The 15,331-nt window shown below is 39.8% G+C and overlaps 1 protein-coding gene and 1 long non-coding RNA gene across 6 annotated transcripts in view; one reads left to right on the forward strand and one right to left on the reverse strand.

The window, feature by feature from the left end:
- CRPPA (CDP-L-ribitol pyrophosphorylase A) overlaps positions 1-6,956 on the reverse strand; it is a 330,830-nt gene extending 323,874 nt beyond the window's left edge. The window contains exon 1 of one of the 4 annotated variants that reach the window (XM_034963742.3): positions 6,239-6,955. In XM_034963742.3, the coding sequence (XP_034819633.1) occupies positions 6,239-6,495 (257 nt within the window). In that variant the 5' untranslated portion in view covers positions 6,496-6,955. Of the gene's footprint in view, positions 1-6,238 lie in introns of all 4 variants that reach the window. The other 3 variants (XM_008978703.4, XM_003825009.5, XM_034963741.3) reach the window with 3 other exon arrangements.
- The window catches only part of LOC112440505 (uncharacterized), a 53,656-nt gene continuing 44,233 nt past the window's right edge, over positions 5,909-15,331 (forward strand). For both annotated transcript variants that reach the window (XR_008626151.1, XR_010112722.1), the window contains exons 1-2: positions 5,909-6,155; positions 8,153-8,210. This is a non-coding gene — a long non-coding RNA (uncharacterized LOC112440505). The remainder of the gene's footprint in view (positions 6,156-8,152; positions 8,211-15,331) is intronic.

Below are 15,331 nucleotides of genomic sequence, written 5' to 3' on the forward strand. Positions count from 1 at the left end.
CTACCATTCTTTAAGATTGGAGTATATTAACCTATACACACATTCATGTATACTAATACATATGTCTATACGTGTACATGATGTTTAATCATAATATACAAATATATCCACAAACAACATAATCTTGATATGTTAAATACTTAGCTGTAAATCTCCATTTTCTCAGAGCCTTTAGCCAACATGCCTCAGATACTGGTGGGTTCAGAGGTACTTTTGAATCTCATTTAATCTGATAAGTAGTTTTCTAAGCAGTTTCAATGGCGCAAAGTAGAATTTGGCTAAACTAAAACTGTTCTGATTTTGTCAAAAGGAAAATGGACAAGCAATCTGAAGTTCCAGTCAATTCACAAAATGGATTTTCTTTCAATGTCTCCTCCAACTCCTCGATTTTAGAAGAACAGCTACTTTAATATATGGCATGTCTGAAAAGCAGAAAACTTCCTTGAGTCATCTACCTCAGGCACTAAGGATCTCACTGTATCAAAATGTAGTCTCTCTTAATTCCCCCACTGCCATAGAGTACCGAACTCAAGTCATTAGCTGTGCTAATTCTCAGCCAGAGAATAAGCCTCAGTATATGTTAAAGATCTGGGAATTTTACTCTTCCTTTTGAAGGATTCAATCAGGTGTCCCCTTTTCATTGTTCTACCCCACCTTCAGAGATACCCTGTGCCACTTCTGATGTCTATACTTTTTCAAGGTCGTATAACTTTAATCATCTTACTTCCTGAGAAGTAAGTTCTACCTGAACTGAAGTTCTACCTGAAGTCTTATGTTTTAGCTTTCCTGGGTTCATTAAATCAGATTAGGTTACCATGCGCCTATCTCTTGAGTTTATTACTACTTATCTGGTGCACTTCCTCTCATTCATTCTCCCTTCTGTAGCCATACATTTTTAGCTCCTTTAGGTGGATCAAGGAAGTAGTGGAAACAAATGTATGTGTAAGTGGCAGTCTTTAACTAGAGGCAAGACTAGCCATGTTTCCTTACATTTCCCTATCCCAATTTAGGAATTTGGGGCCAAAGTTCAGAAGTTTCTACCTTCTCTTTTGTAGTCCCCAATTAATTCAAAATTCCAAAAGACAAATCAACCCATAAGAGTTATTTTCAATGGTAGTTTGAATTTCTTAGGTGAGATATTAAAAAATTACAACTTCTCAACCCTCTATTAGTGAGATAGCAAAAGTTTGGGCAAAGAATATCCTTACTTATGAGGGGCAAATAAAATGAATTTTGAAGTCAAATTCAGGGCATCAATTTCAAACTATACTATAAGGCTACAGTAACCCAAACAGCACAGTATTGGTACACAATAGACACAGACCAATGGAACAGAACAGAGAACCCAGAAATAAAGTTGACAAAAATAAGCAATTTTTGGGAAAAGGACTCCCTATTCCATAAATGTTGGTAGGATAGCTGGCTAGCCATATCCAGAGGAATAAAACTGGACCCCTACCTCTCACCATACACAAAAATTAACTCAAGATAGATTAAATATTTAAATAGAAGACCTCCAACTATAAGAATCCTAGAAGAAAAGCTAGTAAACACCATTCTGGGCATCAGCCTTGGGAAAGAATTTCTGACTAAGTCCTCAAAAGCAATTCCAACAAAAACAAAAATTGACAACTGAGAGCAAATTAAACTAAACAGCTTCTGCACAGCAGCCAGGTGCGGTCACTCACACTTGTAATGCCAGCACTCTGGTAGGCCAACGCAGGTGGATCACCTGAGCTCAGAAGCTCAAGACCAGCCTGCCCAACATGGCAAAACCCCATTTCTACAAACAAATACAAAAAAAAAAATTATCTGGGCATGGTGGCACGTGACTGTAGTCCCAGCTACTTGAGGGCCTGAAGTGGGAGGATCGCTTGAGCCCAGGAGGTTGAGGCTGCAGTAAGCTGAAATCCTGCCACTGCACTCCAGCCTGGGTAGCACAGTGAGACCCTATCTCCAAAAAAACAATAGAGCTTCTGCACAGCAATTGAAACTATCAGAGTAAACAGTTTTTGCACTCTCAAGCAAAGGCCTAATATTCAGAATCTATAAGGAACTGTAAACAATTGAACCAGCAAAAAACAAATACCCACATTAAAAATGCACAAATGACATGAACAAACACTTCTCAAAAGACAACATCCAAGTATCCAACAAACAAACGTTCCACATCACTAGTCAGAAATGCAAATCAAAACCACAATCAGATACCATCTCACACCAGTCATGATGACTATTATGAAAAAGCCAAAAAAAAAAAAAACAGATGCTAGCAAGGCTGCAGAGAAAAGGGGAACACTTATACACTGTTACTGGGAAAGTCAATTAGTTCAATCACTGTGGAAAGAAGTTTGCAGATTTCTCAAAGAACTTAAAACAGAACTACCATTCAACCCAGCAATCTCATTAGTGGGTATATATCCAAAAGAAAACAAACGCTTCTACCAAAAAGATGCATGCACCATGTTCATCACAGTGCTATTCACAATAGCAAACACAGGGAATCAACCTAGGTGCCCATCAATGGTGGATTGGATAAAGAAAATATGGTACGTATACACTATGGAATACTATGTAGCCATAAAAAGAACAAAATCAAGTTCTTTGCAGCAACATGATTGCAGCTGGAGGCCATTATTCTAAGCAAATTAACAGAGGAACAGAAAACCAATTACCACAAGTTCTCCTAAGATGGAGCTAAACAATGGGTACTCATGGACATAAAGATGTCAACAATAGACACTGGGGATCACTAGAGGGAGGAGGGAGGGGGCAAAGGTTGAAAAACTATTCAGTACTACACTCATTACATGGGTGATGGGATCAATCATACCCTAAACTTCAGCATCACACAATATACCCAGGTAACAAATCTACACACACACTCCCTCTGAATCTAAAATAGAAGTTGAAGTTATAAAAAAAAAAAATCAAATTTGGGGTATCACATACAGCCCTTGAAAAACAAGAAATGACATTCTCTCAGAATAACCTAAATGATTGACAGTGGTGACACCCATTATTTTTCTTATTTGGGACAATGAGAACTGTGCTTTCTCTTTAATAAGCAAAAAGCATGCATAATTTCTCAACAGAGCAAAAAAGTAGTCTTATAAGGCATTTTATACTTCCATGTCCTTTTCCTTATTTGAATTTGTATAAATTATCTTTTTTAATGAAGTGACTTAAGACTTTTGGCCCCATACCCTAAGAAAACTATCAACAGTCTGTAGGGCTGATCTTTTACAGAAGGAAGTAAGGGCTTTCACTTGGCAAATGGCCAAGCAGCACCCACACACTGCTATAAAGCAAGCTTTCTAAGGACTTCCTAGGACATACCCAAAATATAATCATGTTCCATAAGTTCTTCAGACATAATAGTGATAAAAATGAGCCATGAAGTATTTCAGAATGAAAATTTTGATGAGTTACTATTGCTATTAGGATTTTCTGACTGCTGTTATCAGTTAAGTAAAAGTAGAAGATAAACGTTTTATTTTCCATAAACAAGGCCTTTCCAAACATTATTTTCCTTTAAAAGTGAGTGTATTAGTCTGTTTTCACACTGCTATAAAGAACTGCCCAAGATTAAGTAATTTATAAAGGAAAGAGGTTTAATTGACTCACAGTTCAGCATGGCTGGGGAGGCCTCAGGAAACTTACAAGCATGGTGGAAGGTGAAGGGAAAGGAAGGTGCCTTCTTCACAAGGCAGCAGGAAGGAGAATGAACACAGGAGGAACTACGAAACACTAACAAAACTACCAGATCTCATGAGAACTCACTATCAAGAGACCAGCATGGGGGAAACAATCCCCATGATTCAATTACCTCCACCTGATCTCTGTCCCGTGATTCAATTACCTCCACCTGATCTCTGTCCCGTGATTCAATTACCTCCACCTGATCTCTGTCCCATGATTCAATTACTTCCACCTGATCTCTCCTTTAACATGCGGGGTTATGGGGATTAAAATTCAAGATGAGATTTTTGGATGGAGACACAGCCAAACCATATCAGTGAGATTTTTAGTGTCCACCTATCTTAGACTGCCTCAGAAGATGCAAAAAATTACAGTTAATGCAAAAGTTTTCTCCATGGGAGAAAAGTTTAGTGTAAAAGTGACTATAATCCCCATAGCTAATTACCACGCAGATAAAGATCCTGCTGGCCAAGACCCATTGTGTCCCACAGAAATGCCTTCATATATGAGCTATGTTGTCACAATGTTCATGGCACTGGAATGTTATAGGTAAGTGGTTCATGAAATGGTTTCAGGGACCCCTCTCCCTACTACCCAGAGAAATGGAATAAAGTTAGCAACTGGAATCATTTCAAATTTTGAGTTTCAGATGTAATCATTGGGCAGATTACCTAAATCAGTGATTATGGCTTTTTACACTTCCATTTTCCAAACTCCAATATTCAGAAAGTAAAACAGTCATATGAGAAACTGAAACTGCCTTTGTGAAAATTATAACTGAGGAAATTAGGACAGTGAAAGATCAGTCCTAACTAACTCCATCTTGCTTCTAACCATTAAGCTCATTCCTTGGCATAGGCCGAACTAACCTTGGGAAGGAATTTAGTTTATGGTTTGACTCTGGAACAAAATTGATAATAGCCCTTTCCCAAAAAGACCCCTTTCTTGCCTGGGGACCAGTCTGCCTTCACAGTACTAACAAATTAGCTACAAGATTAGAAATTACAGTTCAGGGGTCATGCATCCTCTGGCTGCAAGAGTCCGAACCTCTCCAAATTGCTCCTGGGGATAACATCACTATTGTAAAACCTAAGATCAGTGCTTGAGATATTTTATAGACCCTTCACTCCATGAATCAGCTGACACCACCCAAACCAGTAATCTGTCTCAACCAGTTCTGCGATCCCACCCAGAAACAGAAGACACCAAGAAAACCTCACTTAGACCCCCTATGATTCCATCTCCAACCTGATCAACTAGCACTCCCCACTTCCCGAGCCTCTACCCGCCAAATTATCTTTTAAAACTCCCATCCCGAAATGCTCGATTTGAGTAATAATTTTTGAGTAATAATTTGATATGAGACTGATTTGAGTAATAATAAAACTCCAATCTCCCGCACAGCCGACTCTGCGTGAATTACTCTTTCTCCATTGCAATTCCCCTGTCTTGATAAATCCGCTCTGTTTAGGCAGGGGCAAGGTGAACCCGTGGGGCGGTTACAAAACAACTTGAACCTTTTGGCTTTTGAAGCATGTGTGAGGGTTTGCGTGGGGCTCCTTTCTGGAGAACGTGCCACTTCCCTTGGACTAGAACCTCACTAGCTTGGTTTTCAAAACCTCCTGCAAAGGCAATGTATGCTAAAGGATGACATCTATCTGGAAATGCAAACGGTTCGCATCAATTCAAGGCTTCACAAACTACCACAGCTCCCCACTGGCTTCAGAGAAGTTCAAACACCTTAGCAAAACTATGTGGATATTTGTAATGCCGCTGCTTCCCACCCCTGCACCCTCGCCCCAAGCTCCACTTCATTACTCAGTGCTAAAAGCAAAGTAAGTTAATATTATAACATACCCCTTCATTTCACTTCCTCAGCTCCTCACGACTGTTCCCCTAGTCCTCCTTATCCCATTCCCTGTCCCCTTCATTTCCCCAACTAGTTAACTTCAGTGCCCTTTCTAAGATAAAGGGGGTATGACCTCAAATTCAGGCTTAAAGCCCTTTCCACCATTGAAAGGTTATTAAATTCTGCTCCTCTCCCCTCCTGCAGCACCTAGTAATTAGCGCAGCCTGTCTCACAGAAGGTGCTCAGTAAATGAATGAAAAAAACGAACACACGCTCTGGAAACTTCAGTGTGCACGTACAACTCAATCCACGCATGCGCGGAGGCAGAGCCCCAGGACCGCGAGACTATCCGCACAGCTTCTCCTCAGGCCCCACAGCTAGAACCCCAAATCGCCTAGTCCCAACCCATGCACTATCTAATCGGCGCCACACGACGGGCCTTTCCCACAACCTCATCTGCTTGGGGACGTAAAGGGCTCTGTGGGGGAGCTGCAGCTTTCGTGCCCATCTGTTAAAGGCCAGAACTTCCCATCTCTGAAATGCGAGAGAGAACAGAGCTCAAGCTTGAATAACTGAGCGCGGCCCGGCAGTCCCCCAAGTGAAGGTGCCAGCGCTAGAGCAGCGGCAGGGCGGGGAGCGGGAGGCCGGGCCCCAGGGAACCGCGGGGCGCGCCCGGCGCCGCATTACCTCTCCAGGGCCTGCAGGGTGTAGCTGATGAGCGGCCTCTCCAGGATGGGGCAGAATTGCTTCGGGGTGGGGACCCCCATCCTCTCCCCGCACCCCCCGGCAGGCAACACAGCTGCCACGGCTTGCGGGTGGCGCCCGGGCTCGGTCCCGGCCACGCTCTGCAGGGAGGCGGAAGCCGTGTGGTCCGCCCCGCGCTGACCACTCAGGCAAGGACCCGGCTCCGCCGGCCTGGCGCTGCCCGGCGGCCCGGCCTCCATGGCTGCGGGCGGAACGGCGAGCCCCGCTAGCCTCGGGCCGATGCGACCCCGCGCTGCTCCCACCCTCGGCCGGGGTCGCGGGGCGAAGGGCAGACCACGGAGAGGGACGCAGAGCGCGCAAGCAGAAGGCGCCCCCCTCAGCCGCCGGAGCCCCGCTGTTGCTGCCCCGCAGGGGACGATCCCGACAGCTACGGCAGCAGCTGAGGCTGCCGATCTGCCCTCGCGGCGCGGCTGCGGCCTCCGCACCCGGTCCCAGCGCCTGCGGGAGGGCTGACTTGCCCGCTCTGCGCTTCCCCCGGGCAGGCCCAGCTGTCGCCGCAAGTGGAAATGTCAGCACGCCCTACATATCTAAAGATCGCAGATACTCAAGGGCCATGAGTACGCAGGAGAGGTCAGGCCTCTGTCCCATCCCTCCCTGCTTTAAAATTTTGGAAGAGATTGGGATTCAAGTCACAGGATGGGACGTAGGGTGCGTATGCACCTCGATTATCTGAATTCCATTAAGCTCTGGAGGCTTCCTGGTTCCACCTGGGGTAAAGACAGATGGATTAGCAAGTGTTATTGTGGCACATCAATAATGCAAACTGTGGTGGCTCTCAAACTTGTCTGCACGTTGGAACCACCTGGGGAGCGTGTCCTGACACCCTCAGAGATTGGGATTTAATTGGTCTGGTGAGCACCGGACTTTGGAATGTTTTTAAAGATCCTCGGGTGATTCTGATGAGCAGGCATGTTTTGGAACCATAGGGCCAAAGCAATACTAATTGCTGAACAATCGATACACCTTATGTCATTTAGTCCCCAGAAGAACTCAACTATTGCCATTTCCCTTTTTACAAAGGGGAAAAGAAGTTAAAATGGTTAATTTATGTAAGATTGCACAACTAATGGCAGAGGAGCCTTAAGGCCCTCATACAGAAGTAGGCCAAAGTTGAAGAATTCCAGGCCTAAAGCATATCTTACCTTATTTAGTACTCTTGTTGCTGGTGAGGTTTACCATGAAAGTATAGTGAGAATTTGGAGGAGAGCACTATTGTATTAGGTCCCTGGAATGTAAACTCCATGCAAGCAGCAACATTTTTCTTTTGGCTTGGGTTGTGTGTGTGTGCCCAGCTCCTGGAATGTAACACAAGCTTAATATTTATTGAATGAATTGCTGATTAAATAGATTAATGATCATTAAAGTGTATAATCATCAGTAATTCAGTCTTAATCCAGTGGTTTATGATTCATAAAAAATAATCTTTTTAAACACTGGAAATGTTATCTAGTTATAGTATTACAATTTTTATTTTTACCTGTTTTCTTGAGAGCATATAAAAATATGTTTTCTGCTTTTCCTTTTTGTTTAGTCTTATTGAAGGCATTCTTTCACTTTTGTTACTTTTATTATAATTAGCATTTAGGTCCTGTGCTAGTTGGTTTCTTAACTGAAAAGTGGGTGCCATAATATACTTCCTTGTAATTTTTATTGCTATCGTTCCTTTCTAATTTGATCTCGAGGTCTCTCTCTTAAGAGTGGCCATAAGCCAGAACAGCCACTCTTCAGGAGAGCCCTGGCCCAGAGAGGAAAGCTAGGTTCTGGTGTGCAGGTGAGACGCCAGAGGAGGCAGCACACAAAACATGTGAAATAACAGGCACATTTTATTACTTGCAGATTCACCAGAGGATAAGCCTGATGGAAGTCTGGAGATAACAGGACTCCCAACCAGCAGGTGGGGTGCAAGAGAGAGGACCTGTGGGGCTGTGTTAAGGTCCAAAGGCTTTATCCCTTAGGCTTTCCAGAGGGGGTTGTGGATTGACTAGTTTAAAGAAAACACCAGCAAAGGGGGAACTTGACTCTGGTGTTGACCATTGGGTTTTATCATGGTTAGCAGCTGTTGGGTTTTTGGTCATGGAATGAGGAATAAGTGTTCTATATCACAGGGAGGGGAAGTTTTAAGTAGGCCACAGGTGACGTGATACAACTGGGTTTCAAACAGCTTATATCAGGCCTGAAAATGGATGCCCAGGCAGCAACTATATTAAACAAGTTTGGCACAATACTTGACTTCATAGCGCCACTACCACACCAGTATCAAGCATTTAAATATCTGTTGACTAACTGGGTGGATAAATAAATGAGTCTATCTATGAGAGCAGGAAGGCAAATCGAATTAGTATTTCTATTAATATTGATCTTTAAACCTGCCTTTTTAATCTAAAGGTGGAGTTGTTATAAAGGTATTCTTCCTTTACTTAACCTTGAGCGAAGAAAAGTAGAGTAATAAAGCTCTTGTTATACCAATTGCTATAGAATAATTTTATATAATTAAACATTGACAAATTTTAACTAGAATCTTAGTTTTTTTCTTAGAGCAGATATATCAGTTTAGATCTTCCATGAATCCTTAGATCCTTAGATCTTACATACTGTATATTAACAATGTCTAGCAGACCAACTTGTAGAGAAAAAAGGGCAGATTAAAGTATTCATTCATATATGTAGTATGAAGCAACATTTTTCTCTCTGTCCTTTTTATATAAATATAATTAGTTCCATGTTATGCATACTTTGGGGTAACAGATGTAGCTTCCTTGTTACTTAATACCAAGTTATAGCAGCCACAATATGAGAATATCTTCTCTGCATCAGGCATGTGAAAGTACATACCCTGAAAAGTGAAATCCTCTGGGACCCATTGGTAATAACAATTCTAAGATATCACTTGAAGAGTTTAGAAAAAATAAACCCCAACTGAATCATGAGGCAGAGCATGCAGAGTTGGAAGTTCTTGGAGTGGTTTCCATTTTGAGCTTCCAAGTAGGCAAAATAATGACTCCCCAAAGATGCCCATGTTCTTATCTCCAGAAGCTATGAATATGTTACCTTACACTGCTAAAGAGACATTGCAGATGTGATTAAGTGAAGGATCTCAAGATGGAGGGGAGTAGCCTGGATTATCCAGGTGGGCCATGTGTAATCTCTGGCATCCTTATAAGAGAGAGGTCAGAGTTAGAGAAGGAGGTATGAGGATGGAAGCAGCCATCAGAGTGCAGACGGGTGGGAATGTAGGCAACCTCTAAAAGCTGGAAAAGACAAGGAAACAGGTTTTTCTCTTAGAGCCTGCAGAATAATATAGCCCTGCCACCCCATTTTCAGATTTCTGATATCCAGAACTGTAAGATAACATACTTGAGTTGTTTTAAGCTGCTAAATCTGTGGTAATTTATTATAGCAGCAAGAGGAAACTAATACAGGCTTCACACTGAGGAAGATTCTCATTTGGACTATAATCTCCAAATGAAGTTATACGTAGTTAGAAATGCGGTAATATGATTGAAAAAATAAGGCACTGTTCATTCAACTTTATGTCCCGTTACTAGAACCCCAGTATTGACTTTTAAAATAAATCCTTTGTCTTGTGAATTTAAAAATGTATTATAAATGTTTAAAGCATAACTTTGTTAAATGTATACCACGATTTCATAACCTGGCTTTGGCATGCCTTTAATTTTTTAAAGTAGACTAAGTGTAGTTTTAGGTTCACAGCAAAATCGAGAGAAAGGTACAAAAATTTCCAATAGCTCCCTGCCCCACACATACATAGCCTCCTACATTATTAACATCTCCCACCAGAGTGGTACATTGGTTACAACTGATGAACCTACAGTGACACATCATTATAACCCACAGTCCCTAGTTTACGTTAGAGTTCACACTTGGCGTTGTACATTCATTCTATAGGATTGATAAATTTACAGTGATGTGTATCCACCATTACAGTATCATGCAGAGTAATTTCACTGCCCTAAAATCCTCTATCCTCTGTCTATTCATGCCTTCCTCTCCTCTAATCCCTGCCCAGTCCCTGGCATCCAGTTATCTTTTTACTGCCTCCATGCTTTTGCCTTTTCCAGAACATCATATAGTTGGAACCATACAGTATTCTTTTCAGATTGGCTTCTTTCACTTAGTAATATGCATTTAAGTTTTCTCCATATCTTTTCATGGCTTGACAGCTTCTTTCTCTTTAACACTGATTTTTTTTTTCTGGATGTACTGTGATGTATTTATTCACTCACCTACTGAAAGACATCTTGTTTGCTTCCAAGTTTTGGCAATTATGATTAAGCTGTAATAAGCATCTCTGTGTAGGGTTTTTTTTTAATTTTATTTAAGTTCTGGGGTACATGTGAAGGATGTGCAGGTTTGTTACAAAGGTAAACGTATGCCACGGTGGTTTGCTGTACCTATCAACCCTTGACCTAGGTATTAAACCCAGCATGCATTAGCTATTTTTCCTAATGTTCTCCCTCCCCACTCCCCATCTCCCTACAGGTCCCGGTGTGGTTCCCCTCCCCGTGTTCTGATTATTCAGCTCTCACTTATAAGTGAGAACATGCGGTGTTTGGTTTTCTGTTCCTCTGTGCAGGTTTTTATGTGTACAAAAATTTTCAATTCCTTTGGGTAAATACCAAGGAGAAATATTGCTGAATTGCACGGGCAAAAGTATGGTCAGTTTTGTAAGAAACGGCCAAACTGTCCTCCAAAATAGGTATACCATTTTGCATTCCCACCAGCAATGAATGAGAGTTTCTGTTGCTTCACATCCTCACCAGCATTTGGTGTGTCAGTGTTCTGGATGTTGGCCATTCTAATAGGTGTGTAGTGGTATCTCAGTGTTGATTTAATTTGTATTTATTTGATGACATATGATGTTGAGCATTGTTCATATGCGTATTTGTCATGTGTATCATATTTGGTGAGGTGTCAGAGTCTTTGGCCCACTTTTTAGTTGGGTCATTTGTGTTTTTATTGTTCAGTTTTGAGAGTTCTTTGTTTATTTTGAAGAACAATTTTTTATCTGATATTACTTTGGCAAATATTTTCTCTGTGGCTTGTCTTCTTATTCTCAACAGTGTCTTTTGCAGAGCAGAAATTTTTAGTGATAATGAAGTCCAGCTTATCAATTGTTTTTCATGGATCATGCCTTTGGTGGTGCTTTTAAAAAATGATCACCTAGATTTTCTGCTATGCTATCTATTAGGAGTTTTATAGTTTTGTGGGTTTTTTTAGGTCGGTGATTCATTTAGGTCAGTGAGTTTTGAGTTAATTTTGTAAAGGGTATAAGGTTTGTCTAGATTCTTTGTTGTTTTTGCATGTAGATATGCAGTTATTGCAGCAACATTTGTTGAAAAGACTGTCTTCGCTTCATTTTGTTGCCTTTGCTCCTTTGTCAAAGATCAGTTGACTGTATTTATTTGAGTCTAATTCTGGTTTCTTTATAATGTTCCATTGATTCATTTGTACATCCTTTAGTCAATACCACACTGTCCTGATTACTGTAGCTTTTTATATGTCTTGAGATCCAGTAGTGTCTGTCTTCCAACTTTGTTCTTCTTCAATATCGTGCTGGCTATTCTGGGTCTCTTGCCTCTCCATATAAACTTTAAAATCAGTTTATCAATATCCACAAAATAACTTGCTGGTATTTTGATTGGGATTTGCCTCTCCATATAAACTTTAAAATCAGTTTATCAATGTCCACAAAATAACTTGCTGGTATTTTGATTGGGATTGCATTGAATTTATAGATTAATTTTGGAAGAACTGACATCTTGACAATATTGAGTCTTTCTACCCACAAACATGGAACATCTTTACTTAGCTCTTTTGTGATGTCTTTCATCAGTTTTGTGCTTTTTCTCATATGGATCTTGTACATGTTGTCTTAAATGTATACCTAAGGATTTCATGGGGGGGTTAATGTAAATAATACTGTGTTTTTAATTTCAAATTCCACTTGTTCATTACTAGTATATAGAAAATGATTGACTTTTTTGTATTAACCTTGGATCCTACAGCACTGCTATAATCACTTATTAGTTCCTGCCATTGTCTCTACTTTTTAGTATGCACAGAAGTGCACAATAAATGGAAGTGGCTCTCATCTTTATATCTGAAATACCCAAAACTTACTTTTTTGTTTGTTTGTTTGTCTTTACATGTTAGTATACCTCTCTGGAATACTTGTCTTGGAGATTTCTTTTATTAGAAAATTTTAGTTTCCAGTGGGTTAATTTTTTTAGTATTAACTCAAATATAATTAGCACTACCAGTCATACCCCTCCTCCCCAGCTACACTTATTGTTTTAGTACCCTTTCTCGAGATTAGTTGGGGTGTTTCTCATCAGTGCTAATGAACAGCTTAACGGTTCATCCTTTAACTCCACTGAAATCAGAGCCAGAAGAAATAAATTAACATTCTACCATGGGCCATCCCCATCATTTCTGGCAGCCTATGAATTCTAATTTCTGTTTTGCTATTGTGTATCTTATGTAAATGGTACAGTCTATTAACCTCTGACCTTTAACTCATTTTTATACATAAGAAAGGTGACACTCAGAATTGAGGTCTCTCTGCAGATAATGCAGACTAAACAATACCACGTGACAATGTTATTATTATCTTTTATTTTCATAATATTTCTTGCAAAGTTATTGTCAGTTGTCTCTACCATCCACTCTGCTTTTCCTGTATAGCTGAAAAGGGAAGCAATGATGAATATTTAGCCTTAGGACTGAATTAATGATACTAAAGTTTAATTTTTCATAAGAAGCACCTGGAACAATTGTTTCTATGTAGTATTTTTATATATTTTATACAATATAATTTATATAGTATATATTATATAATAATCTTAGAAAATATATTCCTGGCATCTACTGACAGAAATTTTGATTAAATGCCTCCAGAGTAGAACCAGGAATCTGAGTTTTGATACACCTCCATAGATTCCAGTGTAGTTATCAGCCAGACTGAAATAAACACTGAATTTAAAAGAATTACACCCCAACTCACTTTATGTTCAATACATTTAATTTCAGTACCCAAAGCAAAATGCATGTAATATATTAAAATACCATATAAAAATTGCATAAGAAATTTATTTTAAAATTGCATAAGAAATTCATTAAACTGTTTCATTTTCTTGTTAATTTGTAAGAAGGGAAACACAAGGGAAGAATATTTAAGTACCAGAACAGAATGATGGAAGAGAAACAGAAAACAAGATCATCCCCTGGTATTTCTACAGACCTGTCATTTTGTGTGTGTGTGTGCACTTAGAATTCATTTTGCCTTGTAAAAGCTGTCATTTAAACAGTGTCACCTCTGAGAACCATCAAAGGCAGTATCCTTGACCACAGCTTAAATAGAATAGGAATTGTTGCCTGAAACTGCTCTGAGCACAGAACTAATGCATGCAGTTCAACTGAGGATGCCACATTACTCCAGAAACCAAAAGAGGGTAATGACCCCTTGCACAAGGGACAATGTAACAGAGATAATATCTTTGAAAGTTTTGTTTAGGAAACAAATCACTAATCTAGAGATGGTGGTGGCCAGCCTTAATAATCTGTGGAAGGGAGGAACATATGGAATCATTAAAGAAAAGCAACAGCTAGAAAAGGTAGATTTGTCATTTCTGCAAGAAACATATTGACAACAGCTGTTTATATGCATTTTAACCTTGACTCATTGCTAAAAGAAGATTTAAAGAAGAAAAAATTTGGCTTTAAGATGAAAATGGTCCAAAGGAATTCAAAGTCATATCTTTCATCTGAGGGATAAGAAAAAGAGAATGCGGACGTTGTTCCTTGTGACCACAGCCGCCACCCCCATCAACTTGCCAAGCACAGAGTAAATACAGGAAGTGAGCTGTCCAATAGAGTCTGAATTTCAGACATCATTGCCTTATAGTGCCTTACCCATGAGGGCACCACATCTTTATCTTAAGCAAATTGAAAGGGACTATGGTAGGGTAGAAGTACAAGGGGTAACATGGAGAAGGGAGAGAGAAGACTGCAACAGTCTTTTCATATAATAATATAGTCTCTTCAGTGATGTCCAAAGGATGTAAGGATATAAACAAGCTTTTGATTTTTGCAAAAAGAATGTTTCATTGCTCTCTAGCATGGGACACTCACTGGGATAGACCCTCCCTCCTCCCCCATGAAAAAGAAGAAGAAAAAAAGAATATACAGAGTTTGGGAAGATGCTGTATAATCTACTTAGGAGAGCAATAAACTGTACTGTTTTGGACAATAAGTACTTAGTGGTGACAAAAGGACAATATTTTATGTAGAAGTAACTTGCAGCAGATAGCTAAGAGGAATAAATGAGGACATTGTGTTGTCTTTACTGTACGTGAATAGAAATAAGTTAAATAGAAATTAAGTACTTTCCTTTGTGACCATTGCTACCACTAATTGGCTTAAGACATAAGTGAAAGAATAAATGAATAATTGAACGTTAAACTTACCATTGAATATAAACTTAAATCAATAAAGAACTATTTACATTTACTCTTCAGAAAAATTAGAGTGCTTGAAACTATTCACAAAATAAAAAGTTTGTTTTGTTTTTAAGTTTGTAAAGACTCTCTCACTCCAACTTCTTACGTCTTTTCACCTCTCCTACCACTTATCCTTGAAAGAATTCAAGATCTTGACAAGTGATTAAAAAGAAAATCAGAAACTTCCCCCTTGTCAAATCCTCCTTAGTAATTATTCTCTCTTAACTTCATAAAAATATATGGTTATTAACTGCTATAGTACAATAACAAAAATATACATGAAACTAACCAACACTGGTCTTGGGCAAGTTATCAAATTTCATTATGCTTGTCTTGGTTCTCCTGGCCTCTTGCCTTTCTATAGTCTTTTTATTTTTCCTCACTACCTCCTGAATTGGGTATCTCACTATCAGCTCTGCTGAACCGGAATTCACTTGTGTCTTTCATCTACGAACTTAATCCTGCTAGTCCTGACCAGGACAGGCAGCTTCACTTT

Source organism: Pan paniscus, chromosome 6 (assembly GCF_029289425.2).
Source record: "Pan paniscus chromosome 6, NHGRI_mPanPan1-v2.0_pri, whole genome shotgun sequence".
Lineage (NCBI taxonomy): Eukaryota > Metazoa > Chordata > Mammalia > Primates > Hominidae > Pan > Pan paniscus.